Raw genomic sequence first — 20,642 nt, 5'->3', positions numbered from 1 at the left:
GCTACTGACAATGTGTGTGTTTTCCCACAGTTACTTAAAGACAAAGTAATACAGATAGGCTTGGTCCTTTTAATGTATTTGCTGCCAATTGCTAATACAATCACAAAATTTGAGCAAAATTTGGTTTAGTGACATGGCGTAGTGTTGTCACTCTTTAGCTCACACTGATATGCAAAGAGCTGGCTCTATGGGCATAGATATGGACCCTAATAAATATATATATATATATATATATATATATACACGCGCGCACGCGTAGTTGGGTTTCAGGCAACAGGGCCATTTCTAATGGACTTGAGAGCCATGTCATCCCCAAAACCTTTTGTGAACAACCCTGGGTTCCTGTGATGTCCTCAGTCACATGGTAATCTGGACACACACTGATCTGGAATCAGTACCTGAACTGATTACCAAATGGCACCCTATTCCCTATAAAGTGTACTGCTTTTGACCAGGGCCCATAGGGCTCTGGTCAAAATAAGTGCACTATATAGGTATATGGGGACCATTTGGGACGCACACCTATCAGGGTAGGAGAGTAACTGATCAGTTGCATTACCAGTAAAACTATTGTAAAAAGCCACAAGTTTAAGCTTGTTTCACCTGAGCGAGTCTGAGCACAGGTCTGAGACTACTATGATGATACACCAAATGCATCTGATGGATCCTTTTTGTCTACTTCTAATGCCTCTTAAAGGCCTAGTGCAGTCAAAAACGTGATTTTCTTCTGTTTTATATATTTTTCCACACTGAGGTTGGAATAATACTGTGATACCTTTTTAGGGTACAAAACATCTCTGCCAATACCAGCTAGTTTTCAGTTTTCCCCTCCCTACTCAGACCACTCCCTAACAGTCCTAGGAAAATTCTTGCTTGAGAAATTGCTCTTTGCTAAGAAGCTATTTTGGTTTCTTTTTGATCATTTGAATTGAAAACAATCACAATAAGGTATTTAATCGTTACCCTAAAATTATTTGATATTGAGATAACAGCTGCTGCATTGGACCTTTTTTAAGGGGAATGTAATCCAAAAATAGGTGAAAGGAGGCCTAATCAGATTACGTTACGCAGTTTGGGTAATCCAAAAATTACATTACTGATTACAATTTTGGACATGTAATGGATTACATTTAGAAAGTAACCTACCCAACCCTGACCCCCAGTCAATAATGGCACCTAGATCTCTTTGTTAACTGATCTCAAATCACTGCAATGGGGCAGGTTTGAGCGTTTTGTTTTTTATGTTTGTAATTGATTTACTTATTTAATCATCCACTGTAAAGAAAAATTCAAGTGACCTTGTAATGTTTCATATTTGAGTCATTGTGAAGAAGGGATTTTAACTTTACAAATTTTTTTGCTAATTCATTTTAAATGGTTTCCACACCAGTTGTCATCCCTTGGCACATTGGGTGTGGTGTGTATGTGTATATATATATATATTTCATTTTCATTTCTAAACACTTTGAAAGAATTAAGATATTTGTGCTAATGCCAAATTTTCAATGCAATGTATTTAACACTGAGTTACAGTGAGCTCCAAAAGTATTGGGACAGTGACACATTTGTTGTTTTAGCTCTGTACTCCAGCTCTTTGGATTTGAAATGCTACAATCACTATGATGTTAAAGTACAGACTTTAAATTGAGGGCATTTTAATCCATATCGGGTGAACCGTTTAGAAATTACAGCACTTTTTTTTGTTCATAGTCCGAAAGTATTGGGACAAATTCACTTGTGTATTAAAGCAGTCAAAAGTTTAATATTTGGTCCCATTTTCCTAGCATGCAAAAATGTCATCAATTACAGTGTCATTTTGGAGTCACTTTTATTGTAAATAGAATATGTTTCTAAACACATCTACATTAATGTGGATGCTAACATGATTATGGATAATCCTGAATGAATTGTTAATAATGATGAGTGAGAAAGTTAGAACCATAAATATCATACCCCCAAAAAATGATAACTTCTCACCATTATTAGGGGCGGAAGGTAGCTTAGTGGTTAAGAGCGTTGTGCCAGTAACCGAAAGGTCGCCTGTTCTAATCCCCAAGCCGACTGGGTGAAAAATCTGTCGATGTGCCCTTGAGCAAGGCACTTAACCCTAATTGCTCCTGTAAGTCGCTCTGGATAAGAGCGTCTGCTAAATGACAACAAAAAAAATATATATATATATATATATATATATATATATATATATATATATATAATAACAGAGGGGTTAGCATGTATTGGAGGTATGATATTTGTGCGTCTAACTTTCTCACTCATTATTCACGATTCATTCAGGATTAAACGTAATCATGTTAGCATCCACATTAATGTAGTAGTGTTTAGAATCATTCAATCCTTATTTACAATAAAAGTACCTCCAAAATGACACAATACATTATTTTGTGCCCAATTGAAATTGATGGTAAATAACACAACCTAAACAAACAGCAAATGCATCCAACAAGTTTGTGGAGTCACATGCTTGATGTAATCATTGCATGCTAGGAATATCCTAAAATTAAAGCTGACAGTCTTCACTTTAGCCTCAGTCATCATATCAATTCAAATAGAGTGCTGGAGTACAGAGCCAAAACAACCAAAAATGTTTCACTGTCCCAATATTTTTGGAGCTCTCTGTATATGGTGGACTTCCAAGTCCTTGCTGCGATCGGATTGGTGAAGCCATTATGTCGCTGAACAACAATGGCTGCACCAGCCAGTGTCCTGGGTTGCATCTCAAACAATTAAAGTGGCTTCCTCTCCTCATCTATTTTCCTCCATATGCACTGATGTGAAAGTACTGGACAGGCGAAAGCAAACACCTGGAATACAACCTTAATATTGCTGTCACCCAGCCAATAGCTTACAGTGAAGTGTAAATGAAGAAGCCATTTTAGACTTGAGATGCACCTCTGAGTTTTGGGGGTCAGCAAAAGAGGTGCAAATAACTTAGAGGGGCAAACAATGAGGATGGCCTCGCAGCACAGTATAGTCGGCAGATTTAAAGTGTGTACTCGTTGCTGTAAAATTACTACATGTTGCTATTGGGTGACTGACATTTTGGGTCTGCCCTCAGGCTGGGATGCCATTTCTGATGTGTTTGGAAAGGTTTGGTTTCTTCAACCCCCTGAGACGTAGGGTTTTAAGCACTTTCAGCCTTGCTGTGCCATAGATTCCTTGAGCTTCTCTAGTAGTGCAACTGTGTTGACATGAACGTGATGAATCCACAGAGGCATTTCACCTAGCCTGGTTGAGGAAATGCTGCTAATGTAATATTCTAAATTAATTTTGGATTTTGCAATGTATAGATTGAGGTGTAACAGAAGTAGGGTGAATAGTACTTCTTATTGACGGGCTCTCTTTCTAAGACAGTAAATCCTAAATTTTTCAGTGAATGATCAAGTTAGTGTGCCAAATAATGTATCAAGCTCTGTGAAATAAGCTCAGTGAAATATCACTCTGGTAGCCTTTATAGCCGTGCTTTGGAGACCGGAAGCATAGACCATGAAAACCGGTGTATGTGCTGCCAGAGTGCCTGAATCTAGTCCTGGACAGTTACACTTCAACATTGAACGAGTTCCTCAAATTACTGGAAAGAGTAGATTCCTTGATGGTGGCTATGGCCTCAGGTTTAGGCACCAGCCTAAATGTTGGAATGGAACTGGGCCCCTTTAAAGAGAGGCTTGAGGGCATGTTTGCTTTGGCGTATCTCTAGGCCCTTCAAAAACTATTTACACCCTATGTAAGTTATCAGGGATTGTAATTGTTTTTTTATCTACATTTAATTTATGCTATTGCATACATGTATTTGCTTTAGTTCTCTGCTCTCTGTAGTCTCGGAAATCCCAGACCTATGTGGGAGGCAACCTGTCTGGTTAGGGAGTCTACTCTCTGCCTTTTTTTGGAAAGTTAGCCTTTTTTTGTTTTAATCATTTGATCTCCTTAATTTATCTGACGGGAACTATTTTCCTTTTCCTCTCAAATTTTTTATTTCCCCATGTACCTTTGTTGTCATGTTTTCTGGGCTGGCTACATGTTACCTGATTGCTGATACGTTTTAATTAAATGTGATTGATGCCAATAAATACATATTTTATTTCTGACACTGTCATTGTTTTTGCCTCAACTACACAAGACACACACAATGAATGCTCAGAGCTTAGACTATAAGCAGATGGGTATGGATGGGTCTTTTAGTTTTATTTTATAATTTGCGCCATCTATTTTTCTTTTGATCTTGACAAACTCCCGTCACCATTAATCTGCATTCCCTGCTGGCTCCGCTCCGGTAGTGCACTGCTGGTGTGGACAGGGGCATAAAACGAACGCACCCAGAGACTGCAACCGACAAATGATTGACTCAGATGGTGGCCAATAATGTCTGTGGACAAGAGTAGTCGTAATAGATTGTGATTGGCTGTTTGTGCTGTAACCTGATATTGGGAGGTCGTTGTTTGCGGATGATGGAGCGCTGTGGAAGAGGGGGAGAAATATTACCCAACAGCCAGAAGGGTTAAAGAAGAGATTAGTGAAGTAGAGCAGTGGTCCCTCGGGTGGGGCTTCAAGTTTTCAGTTGAGAAAACAGACAGTGTTTTTTCTAGAGGGAAGGTTGGGGAGGAAATCTACTTGAAGTTGTATGGAAGGACTCTGGATAGGTTGGGAGGGTTTAGGTTTCTGGGGGTCTGGTTTGACACTCGAATGGCAACAGAGTAGTTGTCAAAGGAAAGAAAATATTGAATGTGATGCGTTGCTTGTCAGGAATGGAGTGGGGGGCAGATAGAATGGCGTTGAAAATGAGATGTATAGCGCTGTTAAGGTCATCAATGGATTATGGAAGTATAGCATATGGATCAGCAGCTCTGACATCTTTAAAAAAGCTAGATGTTATCCAGGCCCAAGCCCTAAGAATATGTTGTGGAGCACTCAGGACCTCCCCGGTGGTTGAGAGAGATGCCGTTAAAGTTAAGACAACAGCTAGCCATGACATATTGGGTCAACCTACAAGGACATAAGGTTACACATCCTACAAAAAAGGTGATCCTAGAGTGCTGGGAACATGAACAAACTCTGAATACAAGCTTTGGGTGGATAGGCAATTGCATGGCAAGAGAGATGGGGTTGTTTGGGAGGGAGTTTAGCCCCTTCCTGCTATCCCACCTTGTGTTCTCCCTCAACCAATGATAGATCTAGGGTTGCTTGAGAGGATAAGGAAGGAAGGTGTTGAGGAAGGAGTAGATTCAGTTGTAAGTGAACATTTAAGAACACAATACTATGCTTTCTTGAATATATTCACAGATGGATCTAAGGACCCTAAAACAGGGAGGACAGGAGCAGCTTTTAGTGTTCCTGAGTTTAAGGTGGCAGTGACCAAAAGAGAAACCGATCATTGATCTGTTTACACAATGGAGTTGTTGGCCATACTATTGGCTGCAGAGTGGGTGGAGGAGGTGTGGCCAGACAGGGTAGTCATCTCAAATCAAATGTTATTTGTCACATGCACCGAATACAACAGGTGTAGACCTTACAGTGAAATGCTTACTTACAAGCCCTTAACCAACAATGCAGTTTTAAGAACGAATACAAAAAAAAAATCAAAAAAATATACAATATAAAATAATACAAAATAAAAGTTACAAATAATTAAAGAACAGCAGTAAAAATAACAATAGCGGGGCTATATACAGAGGGTACCTGTACCGAGTCAATGTGTGGGGGCACCGGTTAGTCGAGGTAATCTGCTCTGAGTCCTGTGCAGCACTGATGAGTTTAAATTAATGTGTGTCTCAGAGCAGACAGGATGTATTGTATGAGGTTTTGCAGTGTTTGTATAGGGTGAAACAGATGGGGGTATTTGTGATGTTCCTCTGGGTACCAGCTCATGTGGGAGTAGAGGGGAATGAGGAAGTGGATATTACTGCCAAGCAGACTCTTAAACATCCTAATGTTGAGATGGAATTGTCAATCAGTAAAGAAAAACAGGGAGAGTAAGGGAAGACACCTGCATAAGATCCAGGAAAAGGTGTGGGCAGGTAGTCCTCAGGCTGAGAGAGAAGGGAGGAAAGTGTAGTCTGGAAAGGCTGAGACTGGGACACACAAGGCATTGAAAGTGGTGGGGAAACAACCGACTGGGAGGTGTGATCATTGTCAGGAGGAGATGGAGACAGTGGACCATGTTCTATTTCAGTGCCAGAAATATGTGAGAGAAAGGGAGCGATTGTTATTAGATTTGAGGAGTAATGGGGTTGAAGAGCCAGGATTAAGTTAACTGCTGCAGAAATCTTCAGGGGATGTAGTATTTCATTATGTATTTCGTTTCCTTAGGGAGACGAGATTATTGGGTAGGATTTAGACCTTCACTGTCTCTGGTCCACACTCCAGTCCAGTTGGTGGCGGTAATGCACCTTAAAGTTGGATGCCAACCACCATATAAAATCCACAGCAGAAGAAGAAGAAATGTTTGCGCTGTATATGACTTCTTCGCTTCCTGTGTCGTTCTCTTTCTTTCACACGTCCTGACGGTGAGGTAAGGGATTTTCATGGGCTTGAGTTTTCCTTGTAGGATTACGCGTTAAAATGTGTTTTGCTGGATTGGTTGAAAAATTATTTGTATATTACAATAAACTACAGTACTATGCTAATATAAAAATATAATTATGATTACTTATTCTTAGTTTGTATTGTATTTTGTCTGTGCGGCCTATTCGGCACTGCCTGTGATTACCGCCACGTGCGACCATTATTTCTATAACATTTTATCTAACTTGTTACCAATATACCGGTTAATCATAAAGCCACTTACGTATATAAGTCGGAACTAGCTATAGAGAAACGGTATACACTTTGCTATAATGTCAGCTAGTTGCTAAAGATATTTTTTTGCCGTGTAACCGCTATTGCTTGGAAGCTAGTGCCGGGTCAGTGACTGTGCCAGTTAGATGGCTATAGTTACTATGTTGCTAGTTACTGATCGGTGTTATTGATTTGAACCTGCTGCATGTCTAAAATCACATTTAATTTTCCTTAGATAATATACTGTCTTTAAACCAGCTGTTTAAGCGATCCTTCGAAGCACTGCAAAGATGCCGAGGGAAGACAGGACCACGTGGAAGTCCAACTATTTCATGAAGATCATCGTAGGTTGACATACCACTTTTGAATTTGAAAACAATGATGCTTGGAAGTATAGAACCCCATCTTATGATTGGCTACTTACAAAGCAGGATAAGTTACAGTGCAGCTTGTGCAGTACTGCTCTGTCGTTCCCCCTGCACACATCAACTAGTTTCCTACTATCCCTGCCTGTCTGCATCCCACAGCTGACAGGGACGCTTGGTCTCAGACACTTTTGCACAGTAACTAACTGAAAATATGTTGCATAGTCTTGCTTATCCGATGGTAGAGGGTTTACATTTCCTCAAACAGTGAATTTAGAGCTGGTTGTTTGACTAACTTTTGCTTTTCTTTGCAGCAACTGCTGGATGATTACCCCAAATGCTTCATTGTGGGCGCAGACAATGTGGGCTCAAAGCAGATGCAGGCCATTCGTCTCTCTCTGCGTGGGAAGGCTGTGGTGCTCATGGGTAAAAACACCATGATGCGCAAAGCCATCCGTGGCCACCTGGAGAACAATCCTGCCCTGGAGAAGTACGTTTCGAACAAACACATTTTGGCCTGAATTTCTTGGTGAAAATGTAAAAATCTACATCTAATGACCACTGATTTGGCTATTTGCAAAGCAGAATAATTTACAGTGTAGCTTGTTCAGTTCTGTTCTGTCGTTCCCCCTGCACACCAACTTGTTTCCTACTATTCCTGTCTGTCTGCATCCCATGGCTTACAAGGACACTTGGTCTCAGACACTCTTTTTCTCAGTTTTGCTATTTGTGTATCATTTGCGGTTTTATGTGCAATGTTGACATTGTTACTGTCTTCACAGGTTGCTGCCCCACATCAAAGGAAATGTGGGCTTCGTCTTCACCAAGGAGGACCTGGCTGAGATCCGGGATATGCTGCTGGCCAACAAGGTGGATGTTCTTTCTAACCAGGCCCTTTGTTGGAACCTCTGGTCTTATGGTTGAATTGTCAACTTGGGGTGGGGTCCCAAATATCACCCTATTTGCTTTATAGAGCACTACTTTTGACCAGGGCACTATATAGGGGATAGGGTGCCATTTGGAACACATACAATGTTATTATTTTGTAATAGACGGTATAGCCCTTGATGTAGAATCCTGTTTTTGGAGTTTGCTTAAAAATATGAAATAACGATGCAGGATAAGTTACAGTGCGGCTTGTTCAGTACTGCTCTGTCGTTCCCCCTGCACACATAAACTAGTTTCCTACTATTCCTGTCTGTCTGCATCCCACGGCTGACAGGGACGCTTGGTCTCAGACACAATTTCCTGTTGATTTTGCTCAGTCTCATGGGCTGCATCATTTGGGATGTATCCATGGACTCTGCTCTTTTGTTTGAATGGGAGCCATAGCTGGATTGCCCCCTAACCTCAAACCTCTAACTCTCAGGTGCCAGCTGCTGCCCGTGCCGGCGCTATTGCCCCCTGTGACGTGACTGTGCCAGCCCAGAACACTGGGCTTGGTCCTGAGAAGACCTCCTTCTTCCAGGCCCTGGGCATCACCACCAAGATCTCCAGAGGAACCATTGAAATCCTGGTGAGTGTGGTGACTGCAGTTTTAAGTCCTCAGCCAGTCTATGCTTAGTGAGCTCTACTTTAGACTAATGAGATGGTGGAATTACATTCAGTCACCCTCTAAATAAGAGGTTCTTCAGTGATGAGACGATGACGAGTCGGAACGGGACATAGTCTGTCTCTGGGGTAGCTGGGTCAGTGTCACGTTCTGTGTCTCTGGGTTCAGCTCCCCGGAGCAGTGTGTCTTTACAGTTGAAGACATCGAGGCATTTGTCTGAGAAGGGTTTCCCGATTGATGTTGCTAGGCTATGTTGCGTATAATACACAAGTTCTGATTTGTGTAGGATTAGTATTGTAATGTTTTCTTCTCTAGAAAACAATGGGGCTTTTCTGAAAATGAAAAACTGTAGACTAATGGTCTGAACCCTTAATTTCTCCCTACAGAGCGATGTGATGCTCATCAAGCCTGGAGACAAGGTGGGAGCCAGTGAGGCCACGCTGCTCAACATGTTGAACATCTCGCCCTTCTCCTTCGGTCTGCTCATCCAGCAGGTGTATGATAACGGTAGTGTCTATAGCCCTGAGGTGCTCGACATTACCGAGGATGCTCTGCACGCCAGGTTCCTGGAGGTGAGGAAGCGCACACTGCCTTGTAAAGATACTTTGAGTCCATGACTCAAAACCAGTTTATTATTATTATTATTGAAGCCTTGAATAGTAAATGAAACGGACTAAAATGTAGTACTGTCCTATTAAGTCTTAATTCGTTTCCCCTTCTTCCTTAGTCTTGTCTCCATATGTAATGTTCTAAAAACAAGTGAAAATGATCCATTGAAGAGGACTACAACAGTCTAGCTGTCAAGTTCAGGAACTTATTCTCTTTTAGCTTTTGAGGAAGCAGGATAAGTTACAGTGCAGCTTGTTCGGTGCTGCTCTGTCGTTCCCCCTGCACACATCAACTAGTTTCCTACTATCCCTGTCTGTCTGCATCCCACAGCTGACAGGGACGCTTGGTTTCAGACACAAATTTATTAAATATGTATTGGAACATTCACACTTGAGTGAAAAGCTGAAAGTTGCTGTCATGCCTGTCCTGACCACAACTTGTTGTCTTTCAGGGTGTGAGGAACATCGCCAGTGTGTGTCTTGAGATCGGATACCCCACTCTGGCCTCCATCCCCCACACCATCATCAACGGATACAAGAGAGTCCTGGCTGTTGCCGTGGAGACTGACTACTCCTTCCCCTTGGCAGAAAAGGTATGTCGTCCCACCCCCATTTGGACCACATAGTATTGAAATGGATGACTGACCAAGTGCTGGCCCAGTCCACACACAACCTAGCCCCCAGGATGTTGCTGTAAGTCAAAGAATTGTATAAGTAATATGGTTGTAGCGCCACCTTGCCCTCTAGTTGAGGAATGTTCACCACATCACTTATGCCTGTCAAATCCTTGGTTGTAACATCTACATAGGGAAAAGGGGCCACAGTTTGATTCTGGAATGGGCCACAATGTCTGACACCAGGTCATCCATTGGCACGTTATATCCATAGAGTTCTACATTTTAGTTAACATTGCTTCTCTACCCCCTCTTTTCCCAGGTGAAAGCTTACCTGGCTGACCCCACTGCCTTCGCTGTTGCTGCTCCTGTGGCTGTGGCCGAGACTGCTGCTGCCCCGGCCGCCGCTAAGGTGGAGGCCAAGGAGGAGTCTGAGGAGGGCTCTGACGACGACATGGGCTTCGGCCTATTCGACTAGAAGGCAACCAACTCTGCTCTTATGGTTGCTGACCAAATTCAAGAATATCATTGAATGTAATAAAAACCTCCAGAAAAATCAAACCACCTTTGTGTTCATATTTTAGCCAGTTGGCTGAGTGTATTTAAAGTCAGGTTTTGGGCCACAACCTAATTGGTATGGAACATGTGAATGAGGTTCTTGTCAGGTCAGACTATTCAATATGCAGTAAAATAAAAACTTTTTGTGGAGACCATACCTCTTCTGAGTATCCTGACACGAAAGGCAGGCAAGTTTGCAACCTGTGACAAAGCAAAGATGAGTTTGCGACTGTTCGCTACTTAAATTTTCCTTTGGCCATGGAGGACAAAATGCTTGACAATATGGAAACTACCAAGAATATACAGTGCTTTTGGAAAGTATTCAGACCCCTTGACTTTTTCCACATTTTGTTACGTTTCAGCCTTATTCTAAAATGGAGAAAATTGCGTTTTTCATCAATTTACACACTACCCCATAATGACAAAGCAAAAACTGGTTTGACATTTTTGCTAATTTATTAACAAACTCACATTTACATAAAGTATTCAGACCCTTTGCTTTGTTGAAGCAGCGATTATAGCCTTGTCTTCTTGGGTATGACACTACGAGCGTGGCGCAACTGTATTTGGGGAGTTTCTCCCATTCTCTGCAGATCCTCTCAAACTGTTAGGTTGGATGGGGAGCGTTGCTGCACAGCTATTTTCAGGTCTCCAGAGATGTTCGCTCGGGTTCAAGTCTGGCCTCTGGCTGGGCCACTCAAGGACATTCAGAGACTTGTCCCGAAGCCACTTCTGCGTTGTCTTGGCTGTGTGCTTAGGGTCGTTGTCCTATTGGAAGGTAAACCGTTGCCCCAGTCTGCGGTCCTGAGCGCTCTGGAGAAGGTTTTCATTAAGGATCTCTGTTCTTTGCCTCGATCCTGACTAGTCTCCCAGTCCCTGCCACTGAAAAACATTCCAACAGCATGATGCTGTCACCACCATGGTTCACCGTAGGGATGGTGCCAGGTTTTCTCCAGACGTGACGCTTGGTATTCAGGTGAAAGAGTTCCATCTTGGTTTCATCAGACCAGAGAATCTTGTTTCTCATGGTCTGAGAGTCCTTTAGGTTCCTTTTGGCAAACTCCAAGCGGGCTGTCGTGCCTTTTACTGAGGAGTGGCTTCCGTTTGTCCACTCTACCATAAATGCCTAATTGGTGGAGTGGTGCAGAGATGGTTGTCCTGGAAGGTTCTCCCATCTCCACAGAGGAACTCTAGAGCTCTGTCAGTGACCATCGGGTTCTTGGGCACCTCTCTGATCAAGGCCCTTCTCCCCCGATTTCTCAGTTTGGCTGGGCGGACAGCTCTAGGAAGAGTCTTGGTGGTTCCAAAGTTCTTCCATTTAAGATTGATGGAGGCCACTATGTTCTTGGGGACCTTCAATGCTGCAGAAATGTTTTGGTACCCTTCCCCAGATCTGTGCCTTGACACAATCCGGTCTCGGAGCTCTACGGACAATTCCTTCAACCTCATGTCTTGGTTTTTGCTCTAACATGCACTGTCAACTGTGGGACCTTATATAGACAGGCGTGTGCCTTTCCAAATCATGTCCAATCAATTCAATTTACCACAGGTGGACTCCAATCAAGTTGTAGAAACATCTCAAGGATGATCAATGGAAACAGGATGCACCTGAGCTCAATTTCGAGTCTCATAGCAAAGGGTCTGAATACTTTTTGTAAATATGGTATTTCAGTTTTTTGTTTTCAATAAATTAGCAAACATTTCTAAAAACCTGTTTTCGCTTTGTCATTATGGGGTATTGTGTGTAGATTGCTAAGGAAATTGTTTCATTTAATCAATTTTAGTATAAGGCTGTAACTTAACAAAATGTGGAAAAAGTGAAGGGGTCTGAATACTTTCCGAAGGCACTGTAGATGTCAATGAGTAAAGAAATAAACAAATGCCCTTTGGTAGACTTGCGATTGCATAGATTATACATTTGTGGCAGAGGATTAATCAAGTTCAGAAACTAGACTAGATTACCTCTGTCCTGCACGTGTGGAGGTGTGTATAATGCACTTATTTGAACCCCTCGGTTGTTCTCCTAGCCCCTTGGTTTCTCCCTCAGCCAGTGATAGATCTAGGGTTGCTAGAGAGGGTTAGAGATGTTGAGGAAGGAGTAGATTCAGTTGTAAGAGAACACAATAATATGCTTTCTTTAATATATTCACAGATGTATATAAGGACCCTAAAACAGGGAGGACAGGTGCAGCTTTTAGTGTTCCTGAGTTTAAGGTGGCAGTGACAAAGAGCAACAGATCATTGATCTGTTTACACAATGGAGTTGTTGGCCATACTATTGGCTGCAGAGTGGGTGGAGGAGGTGTGGCCAGACGGGGTAGTAATCTGCTTTGACACCTGTGCAGCACTGATGAGCTTAAATTAATTTGCGTCTCAGAGCAGACAGGATGTATCATATAGTATGCGGTTTTGCAGTGCTTGTGGAGGGTGAAACAGATGGGGATATTTGTGATGTTCCTCTGGGTACCAGCTCATGTGGGAGTAGAGTGGAAGAGGAGGTGGATGTTATTGCCAAGCAGGCTCTGGAATTGTAAAACAGAAGCCAAGGGTTTAATAAGAACAGTGGTTAAAAACAAATAGCAAGAGTTGTGGAACAGCGAGAGTAAGGGAAGACACCTGTATAAGATCCAGGAAAAGGGAGGGAGGGACGTCCTCAGACCGAGAGAGAAGGGAGGACAGTGTAGTCACAAGGCTGAGACTGGGGCACACAAGGTTCAATAGTACATTGAAATTGGTTGGGAAACATCCAACTGGGAGGTGTGATCATTATCAGGAGGATAAAGATGAGTCTGTGACAGTAGGAGTGAAGTTTTTGGAAAAAGTGGACCCTTGCCTTTTGGCTGATCCATTTGTGGTTTCAGGGTGGGTGAAAACAGAGTTGGGTGCTGTGGAATCGGTAAGGGTAACCAGAAGTGGTCTTGTGATAATTGTTTGTGTTTCTGCTGGTCAGAGGGAGCAGGCACTCCGTGTTAAACTAATGGGGGCAAGAGATGTGAATTGTTTTGCTCTCACAAAAAGGGTGCCATTGAAAGGAGTGATTACTGGCAGTAAATGTAAAAGTTGACTCATCATTTGGTGCGACGCAGACAGGATGGCGTGAGTGGTGAAACAGTCATTGTCTGTTCTTTTGAGTTTTGATGTTGAGTCTTTGCCCGACAAAGTGATGTTAGGATATATAAGTTATCCTGTACGAGCTTTTGTGCCGAATACATTACATTGTTACAGGTGTCAAGCTTATGGGCATGTGGCAGCAGTGTGTAGGAGGTAGGTTCCTAGGTGTGAGAAGTATGCAGAAGGGCATTAGACAAAAGCATGTGTAGCATTGGGGAAAGTAGTGGTATGTGTTAATTGTAGGGGTGCCCATGGGGCTGGGGATCAGAAATGTCCCGTGCGAGAGAGGCAGGTTGAGGTTTCCAGGATTAGAGTAGTGCAGAAGTTGTCATATGCTGAGGCAGGGAAGAAAGTAGAGGAAGATGGGTCAAGGGGGAGGGATCCTGAGAGGAGTGGTGTGAGTAGTAGATCTGTACCAGTACAGAGGGACAGGCCAACAAGTGATATATGTTTCAGTAAGATTGGATTTTTAGCATTCATAGCAATGGTTATCAACTGTACTGCAGGGATGGAACCTAAGTCGCAGAAAATTGAGGTTGTGGTGGCAGCTGCAGAGAGGTATTTGGGTGTGTTTTTTTTTTGTTGTAAAGTAAAATGCGCTGCAATTTTTCAATAAAATAAACTGCTGTTCCAATTGCGTCCACTGGATGGCGCAATAGCAATTGTGTTAAGCAAGCAAACTGTTTATACCGGGGCAGAGCAAGTAGGTCAAGCACGTGCAGCCAATGAGCTACTTTGTTTTGCCCGCGATATTTATTACGACTTTTAACATTATGTGCTTTGGCACCCTCATTGCCCCAATATGTCTCTGTCAAAAAAGAGAAAAGTGGACGCAGAGTGCAGAGTGTTCCAAGAAAAATGGTCATCCTATTTATTCACGGAATTGAATGGGAAAGCTGTATGTTTGGTGTGTTCAGAGCATGTTGCAGTGCTGAAAGAATATAACCTTCGTCGCCACTATGTGAGTCTTCATGCCGACAAATATGACAACTTTCAAGGACAGCGGAGATGAGAGAAGGTGAATGAACTGTTGGGGGATCTGAAGAAACAGCAGTCTGTGTTTACTCACAGCCGAGACATCAGTGACGCTGCAGTGAAAGCTAGCTACCTCATTGCTAATGAAATCGCAGTGGCTTCAAAACCATTTAGTGAGGGTGAATTTGAAAAAACATGCATGATGAAGGCAGCGGAGATTGTGTGCCCTGAAAAGCGGCAGGCTTTTGCAAATATCAGCCTGACAAGAAACACAGTTGCAGACAGGATTTCCGATCTTTCAGTGGATATGGACAGCCAGTTGAAGCAAAAAGTAAAGTCATTTATTGCGTTTTCGGTTGCAATTGATGAAAGCACGGACATTACAGATGTTGCACAACTGGCCATTTTCATCCGGGGAGTTGATGACACATTGACCGTCACCGAGGAGTTTGTGGAGTTGGTGCCGATGACAGATACAACGACAGCAGCTGATATTTTTATCGCACTCGTCGGCACGCTGGACAGGGTCGGAGTGGACTGGTCCCGCGCTGTCAGCCTGGCTACAGATGATGCGCCCTCAATGATCGGGAAAAAAAGCAGGCGCTGTGACAAAGTTCAGAGAGAAAGTGCAATCTGCAAATGGAGGACGTGATTTTTTGACTTTTCACTGTATTTTGCACCAGGAGGCTTTGTGTTGCAAGTCATTAAAGATGGATAACGTCATGAAGGTGGTCATCCAAACTGTTAATTTCATCCGATCCAGAAGCCTGAATCACCGTCAGTTTGACAGCCTTCTCAGAGAGAAAGACCACATCTATGGCCTGCCATACCACACTGAGGTAAGATGGTTAAGCCGAGGTGCTGTGCTGAGGCGTTTCTTTGATTTACGAGAAGAAATTGAACAGTTCATGGAAGAAAAGGGCAAACCAGTGTTAGAATTTCATTCCGCAGAATGGATGCAGGACCTTGCATTTATGGTGGATGTTACAGAGCACCTGAATAACTTGAACAAACAGCTGCAAGGGCGCAACAAAGTTGTCACGCAGTATTATGACGGCATACGTTCTTTCAAGTTGAAGCTGTCATTGTGGGAGACGCAACTTGCCGGTGGTGATGCAGCTCACTTCCCCTATCTGAAAAATGTGTGCGCGACACAACATGTGGCAGACATGAAGCGGTTCAAAGATAAAATAACGGGACTGTTACGGGAGTTTGAGCAACGCTTTCAGATTTATGTTTATATGTTTTTATGTTGATGTGCTATTGTTTTTAATTGATTTTATTTTATTTGTATATTTAACCTATTCTTGACTCTGTGGTTCTTGCACTTGTTTGGGGAACAGGATTTCATTATTTTTTATCTACATTTCTGCCTGAGAAATGACACCCTGATATAGTTATGTGATCTGTGATATACTTCTGTGAATCACTGAGGCATTGTGTGTTTGTGTGTTCTTTGTCCTCAGAACTTTCAAATAACTTGAGGTGTTTTATGATTAATAGTGATGTTGTGCTTTTGGACACTGTCCTCAGGCTCCAGCTTTATGTTTATATGTTTTTATGTTGATGTGCTATTGTTTTTAATTGTTTTTATTTTATTTGTATATTTAACCTATTCTTGACTCTGTGGTTCTTGCACTTGTTTGGGGAACAGGATTTCATTATTTTTATCTACATTTCTGCCTGAGAAATGACACCCTGATATAGTTCTGTGATCTGTGAAACAGTTCTGTTAATCACTGAGGCATTGTGTGTTTGTGTGTTCTTTTTCTTTAGAATTTTCAAATAAACTTGACGTGTTTTATGATTAATAGTGATGTTGTGCTTGTACTATTTTGGACACACTGTCCTCAGGCTCCAGCTTTATGTTGTATGTTGATCGTATTAAAACAAAGAAAACAATCTGAAGTTGTTGTTTTTAAGTTATATATACCATGATTTCTCCGGTCCGGCCCACTTGGGAATAGATTTTCCTCCATGTGGCCCCTGAGCTAAAATGAGTTTGACACCCCTGTGTTAGATGGTAGGGTATTTGTTTATTTATCTTTTTATTTTTTCAAGCAAACTATAAGGGAGTTGGACTCCAGTCTAGTAGGTGGCAGTAATGCTATATTTATTGGATGCCAACCGCCGTTAAACCTCATCGAAGAAGAAGCAGAAGAAGAAAAGAAAAGAAAAGCGGCAGCATACTCATTGAAGCTTTCAGCCTGTCCGGAAGTACTACCCGAAGAAGCTAGCTGAAAGTTAAACATCCACTATGGCTGAGGTAAATTACATTGATTGTTTTAACTGTATTTAGGCATTGACAACTAAGCCGTGTCTAACCAACTGAACTTGTGGATATACATTCCACCATTTGGTGGCTGCCTGTACTGTGGTGCTTGGTTCACTAGCCAATCAAGATGCTGTCAACAAGTATGGCTAACGTTAGCTAGCCCTCTGTCCAGACTGAGCCTTCTGTCAGTCTGTCCGTGTAGTTAGCTAGATAGCTTTTTGGGTTAGCTTAATAACTAGACTAATGATGGAGGCAAATGATCCCATGATGTTTATTCAATTCATGCTTTCAGACGCACAACTTGCAGGACCTGCAACATCAAGCAGCTGTCGCCTCCAAAGTGTATGTCCAGCGGGACTACAACTCGGGTACAATCTGCAGGTTCCAGACCAAGTTCCCCTCTGAGCTGGAGTCTAGGGTATGAGACCACACACACACACAGCTACTAAGCAGACCATGGTTCAAATACAATTGTCATACATTCTTTCAGTTCGTGTAGTCAGTGTACTTCTCCAGACCCCCAAGAAAGGATAATTATTTCTCAGTGACTTTGGTCGTGCATACCTCTTACTGAGGGGTCGATGGGCATAATTTTTTTCAGGTTGACAGGCAGCAGTTCGAGGAGACAATACAGACGCTGAACAACCTCTATGCTGAGGCTGAGAAAATAGGTGGCAAGTCTTACCTGGAGGGCTGCTTGGCCTGCATGACAGCTTACACTATCTTCCTCTGTATGGAGACCCATTATGAGAAAGTAGGTCCTTCAGTCTTCTCCATAGAAGTATGTAGGCCAAGGGTTGTTAGAACATTCCAAATAAAAACAATCCGTGTCCCTGTGGGCCCTGGTCTAAAGTAGTGCACTTACTATATTGGGAATATGTTGAAACAATGTTTTATGTCGTGGACCAGTGGCCGTATTAGGTGTAGTCATTTTATGAGGCCAAGCAATGAATGGGTGAAAGGGCTTACTTTCTTTGTCTCTAGGTATTGAAGAAGATCGCTAGGTTCATCAAGGAGCAGAATGAGAAGATCTACGCTCCTCTGGGACTGCTGCTGACGGACCCAATAGAGAGAGGTCTCAGGGTTGTATCCTTTACTGTCCCAGAGGCTCACACTAACAGAGGCTGCATCCCAAATGCCACCATAATCCCCATATATTTTCCTTGGGCTCTGGTTAAAAGTAGTGCACTATAAAGGGAATAGGATGCTATTTGGGACGCACAACTAGACCTTTCTTGTGTAACTGTCTTGCATTTGCTGGATCCCAGCTTCTTTAACTAACCCCTCCCCAGGTTGAAATCACCATCTTTGAGGATCGAAGCATTGGCTCCGGAAGATAAACCACACCAAAGGTGAGTGTTGTCAGATTAGTTTCTCTCATCCTGTTAACCCTAACAGGGGATACCAATGGAAATAAGTTTCACAGCGACCTCACAAGAGCTTAGTGTCTAAATAACTAGAAATAATAGAATAATATTGACTTGTAGATACTGTCAAATGACATGTCTTGACTTACATTCCCTCTGGTTAATGAGCAGCAATGATCAGATAAACAATGTTATTTCACAAATCCACTGCTCCCAGCCTCCAGCTGTCAGGACTACTTTCACAGGATTGTTAATTTGAGGTGTTTTTGTTTTTGCTCTTATGCAGGATGGCCTATTTCACCTGGTGCTTCCCAATTGTCTCACCACACCCATCAATGATTGTTTTTATTTATTTCACGTAAGGTATGGGCTATGTGTGCTAGTAGCCTATATCTACATTTTTACATTTTAGTTATTTAGCAGACGCTCTTATCCAGAGCGACTTACAGTAGTGCGTACATACATTTTTCATACTCCCACAGAGACCAACACTCCCTATTTTTACATGTTTATTGAGATGATTAATTTGAACATGTGAAAAGTCTTATTCTAGTGAAGCAAGACCACACCTTTAGTATGAATGGTGCCATTTTGTTTTATATTGCCATTTCTAAACCCTTACTCGTAATTAAAGGTGCATTGTGTAATAGCTCCATGCAAATAGCCTTTAAAGGTATAGTTCAGCCACAGTTTTTAAACCTGTATTTTAATATATCCTCTGCTTCACTAAAAGTACATCATTAGTAAGATGGTTCCTTACCTTGACAGTAGTCTATGGGCCAGGAGAAACTTTAAACCACCACAATTCAGATTTGTTTACTTAAACAAAAACAATGAGTGGTACTGGGGCGGTGCTAGCATGTTCCGGACTCATGGATTCTTGTTCCTGGAAGTTACAAACGTAAACGATGTACAGTAACATTGCAAAGTTTCTGGGTTATAATGTGTTACTTCAGATACTTCTAAGTTGTACTTCTCAAAAACCAACTAGAACTTTTGCTAAAATGTTACTGCACCTTTTGTATGTATATGTTACTGAAATAAATTAATTAGGCCCTAATCTATGGATTTAACATCACTGGGCAGGGGCGCAGCAATGGTTGGGCTTGGGAGGGCATAGGCCACCCATTGGGGAGCCAGGCCCAGCCAATCAGAATGAGTTTTTCCCCACAAAGGGGCTTTATTACAGACAAAAATACTCCTCAGTTTCATCAGCTGTCCGGGTGGCTGGTCTCAGACGATCCCAAGCCAGATGTGGAGGTCCTGGGCTGGCGTGGTTACACATGGTCTGCGGTTGTGAGGCAGATTGGACGTACTGCCAAATTCACTCAAATGACGTTGGAGGCGGCTTATGGTAGAGAAATGAACATGAAATTCTCTGGCGACAGCTCTGGTCAACATTCCTGCAGTCAGCATGCCAATTGAGTTGTCTGGCATTGTGTTGTGACAACTGCACATTTTAGATTGGCCTTTTATTGTCTCCAGCACAAGGTGCACCTGTGTAATGATCATGCAGTTTAATCAGCTTCTTGATATGCCACACGTGTCAGGTGGCTGGATTATCTTGGCAAAGGAGAAATGCTCACTAACAGGGATGTGAACAAATTTGTGCACAAAATTTGAGAGAAATAAGCTTTTTGTGTGTATGGAACATTTCTGGGATCTTTTATTTCAGCTCATGAAACATGGCACCAACACTTTACATGTTGCGTTTATATTTTTGTTCAGTATAATTGTCAGAAGATAACTTATTGATTTGGTGTGTGTGTACTTTTGGTCACCTTGTAGACACAGGCTATTCAATATGAAATTGTTTTGTATGCAACATGTTGTTGGGGTCTGTATTATGGTGTCTGTTTTATAGTGACCGTTCACCACAGTGTTTAAGCACACAGGTTGCCTGTTATTGCTAATATGAATCAGGTTTTCACATTTGCTAGTTTAATTTATGAATCTTGATGAAATTGTTAATCACATACTGGGATATGACATCAATGTTCTCACTGCTTAGCTTGACTGAATGTGAATTGACAGGAATTGTGACTCCAACCCTGACTGTGGTTCAACATAATTATGGAGTTTCTAGACTACCCCTATCCTTGATATTGTCCAATATGTGTAAATAATTATTGACCACAAAACCACCACAGAAACCTTAAGCATGCTTTGAATCCCAAGCCTGGCTTTTATTTCCTATCTATTGTATTGTTCTTGTTATTATATGTAGTGTAATGTGTATCTGTAAATAAACTATTTTCTTGAATAATCTGTAAAGACATACTCAGTTAAATATAGCACACATCACATTGCATTTTATTTTTTTTATTTTTACAAGATAACCAGTGATCATAGCTAGACAACTGCAAATGAGTGAATACCATTTTTAATGGCAGTCAACAATATTCTGCGTGTAGCTCAGTTGGTAGAGCAT

General features: G+C 42.1%; 2 protein-coding genes across 3 annotated transcripts; both read left to right on the top strand.

Moving 5' to 3' along the window:
- Window positions 1-6,491: 6,491 nt before the first annotated feature.
- On the top strand, window positions 6,492-10,486 carry LOC311133614 (large ribosomal subunit protein uL10-like). 2 transcript variants are annotated; one of them, XM_084167134.1, is made up of 8 exons: window positions 6,492-6,515; window positions 7,022-7,130; window positions 7,466-7,641; window positions 7,934-8,021; window positions 8,521-8,667; window positions 9,090-9,275; window positions 9,764-9,904; window positions 10,248-10,486. In XM_084167134.1, the coding sequence occupies exons 2-8, from the start codon at window positions 7,077-7,079 to the stop codon at window positions 10,401-10,403; spliced, it is 948 nt and encodes a 315-aa protein (XP_084023260.1). In that variant the 5' UTR covers window positions 6,492-6,515; window positions 7,022-7,076; the 3' UTR covers window positions 10,404-10,486. The 2 variants fall into 2 exon arrangements, with proteins under 2 accessions (XP_084023260.1, XP_084023259.1); XM_084167133.1 differs by having other exon boundaries at window positions 6,495-6,520.
- A 6,234-nt stretch (window positions 10,487-16,720) lies between these two features.
- Window positions 16,721-20,472, top strand: golga7 (golgin A7). The gene is made up of 6 exons (XM_084166530.1): window positions 16,721-16,835; window positions 17,137-17,262; window positions 17,446-17,598; window positions 17,829-17,930; window positions 18,137-18,196; window positions 18,498-20,472. The coding sequence occupies exons 1-5, from the start codon at window positions 16,827-16,829 to the stop codon at window positions 18,182-18,184; spliced, it is 438 nt and encodes a 145-aa protein (XP_084022656.1). The 5' UTR covers window positions 16,721-16,826; the 3' UTR covers window positions 18,185-18,196; window positions 18,498-20,472.
- Window positions 20,473-20,642: the final 170 nt, after the last annotated feature.

This window comes from Coregonus lavaretus, assembly GCF_964263955.1.
Source record: "Coregonus lavaretus genome assembly, chromosome: 8".
Lineage (NCBI taxonomy): Eukaryota > Metazoa > Chordata > Actinopteri > Salmoniformes > Salmonidae > Coregonus > Coregonus lavaretus.
The sequence above is the reverse complement of the archived record's forward strand: the minus strand, read 5'-3'. Positions and strand labels throughout refer to the sequence as shown.

Excerpts from the sequence above, each read along its gene's own strand:
- LOC311133614 (XM_084167134.1), top strand. The coding sequence starts at position 7,077 with ATGCCGAGGGAAGACAGGACCACGTGGAAGTCCAACTATTTCATGAAG. Across the intron at positions 7,131-7,465 it reads ACTATTTCATGAAGATCATC|CAACTGCTGGATGATTACCC; the intron begins GTAGGTTGACAT and ends TTTTCTTTGCAG. Across the intron at positions 9,905-10,247 it reads CCTTCCCCTTGGCAGAAAAG|GTGAAAGCTTACCTGGCTGA; the intron begins GTATGTCGTCCC and ends CTCTTTTCCCAG.
- golga7 (XM_084166530.1), top strand. Across the intron at positions 17,263-17,445 it reads CCTCTGAGCTGGAGTCTAGG|GTTGACAGGCAGCAGTTCGA; the intron begins GTATGAGACCAC and ends AATTTTTTTCAG. Across the intron at positions 17,931-18,136 it reads TAGAGAGAGGTCTCAGGGTT|GTTGAAATCACCATCTTTGA; the intron begins GTATCCTTTACT and ends ACCCCTCCCCAG.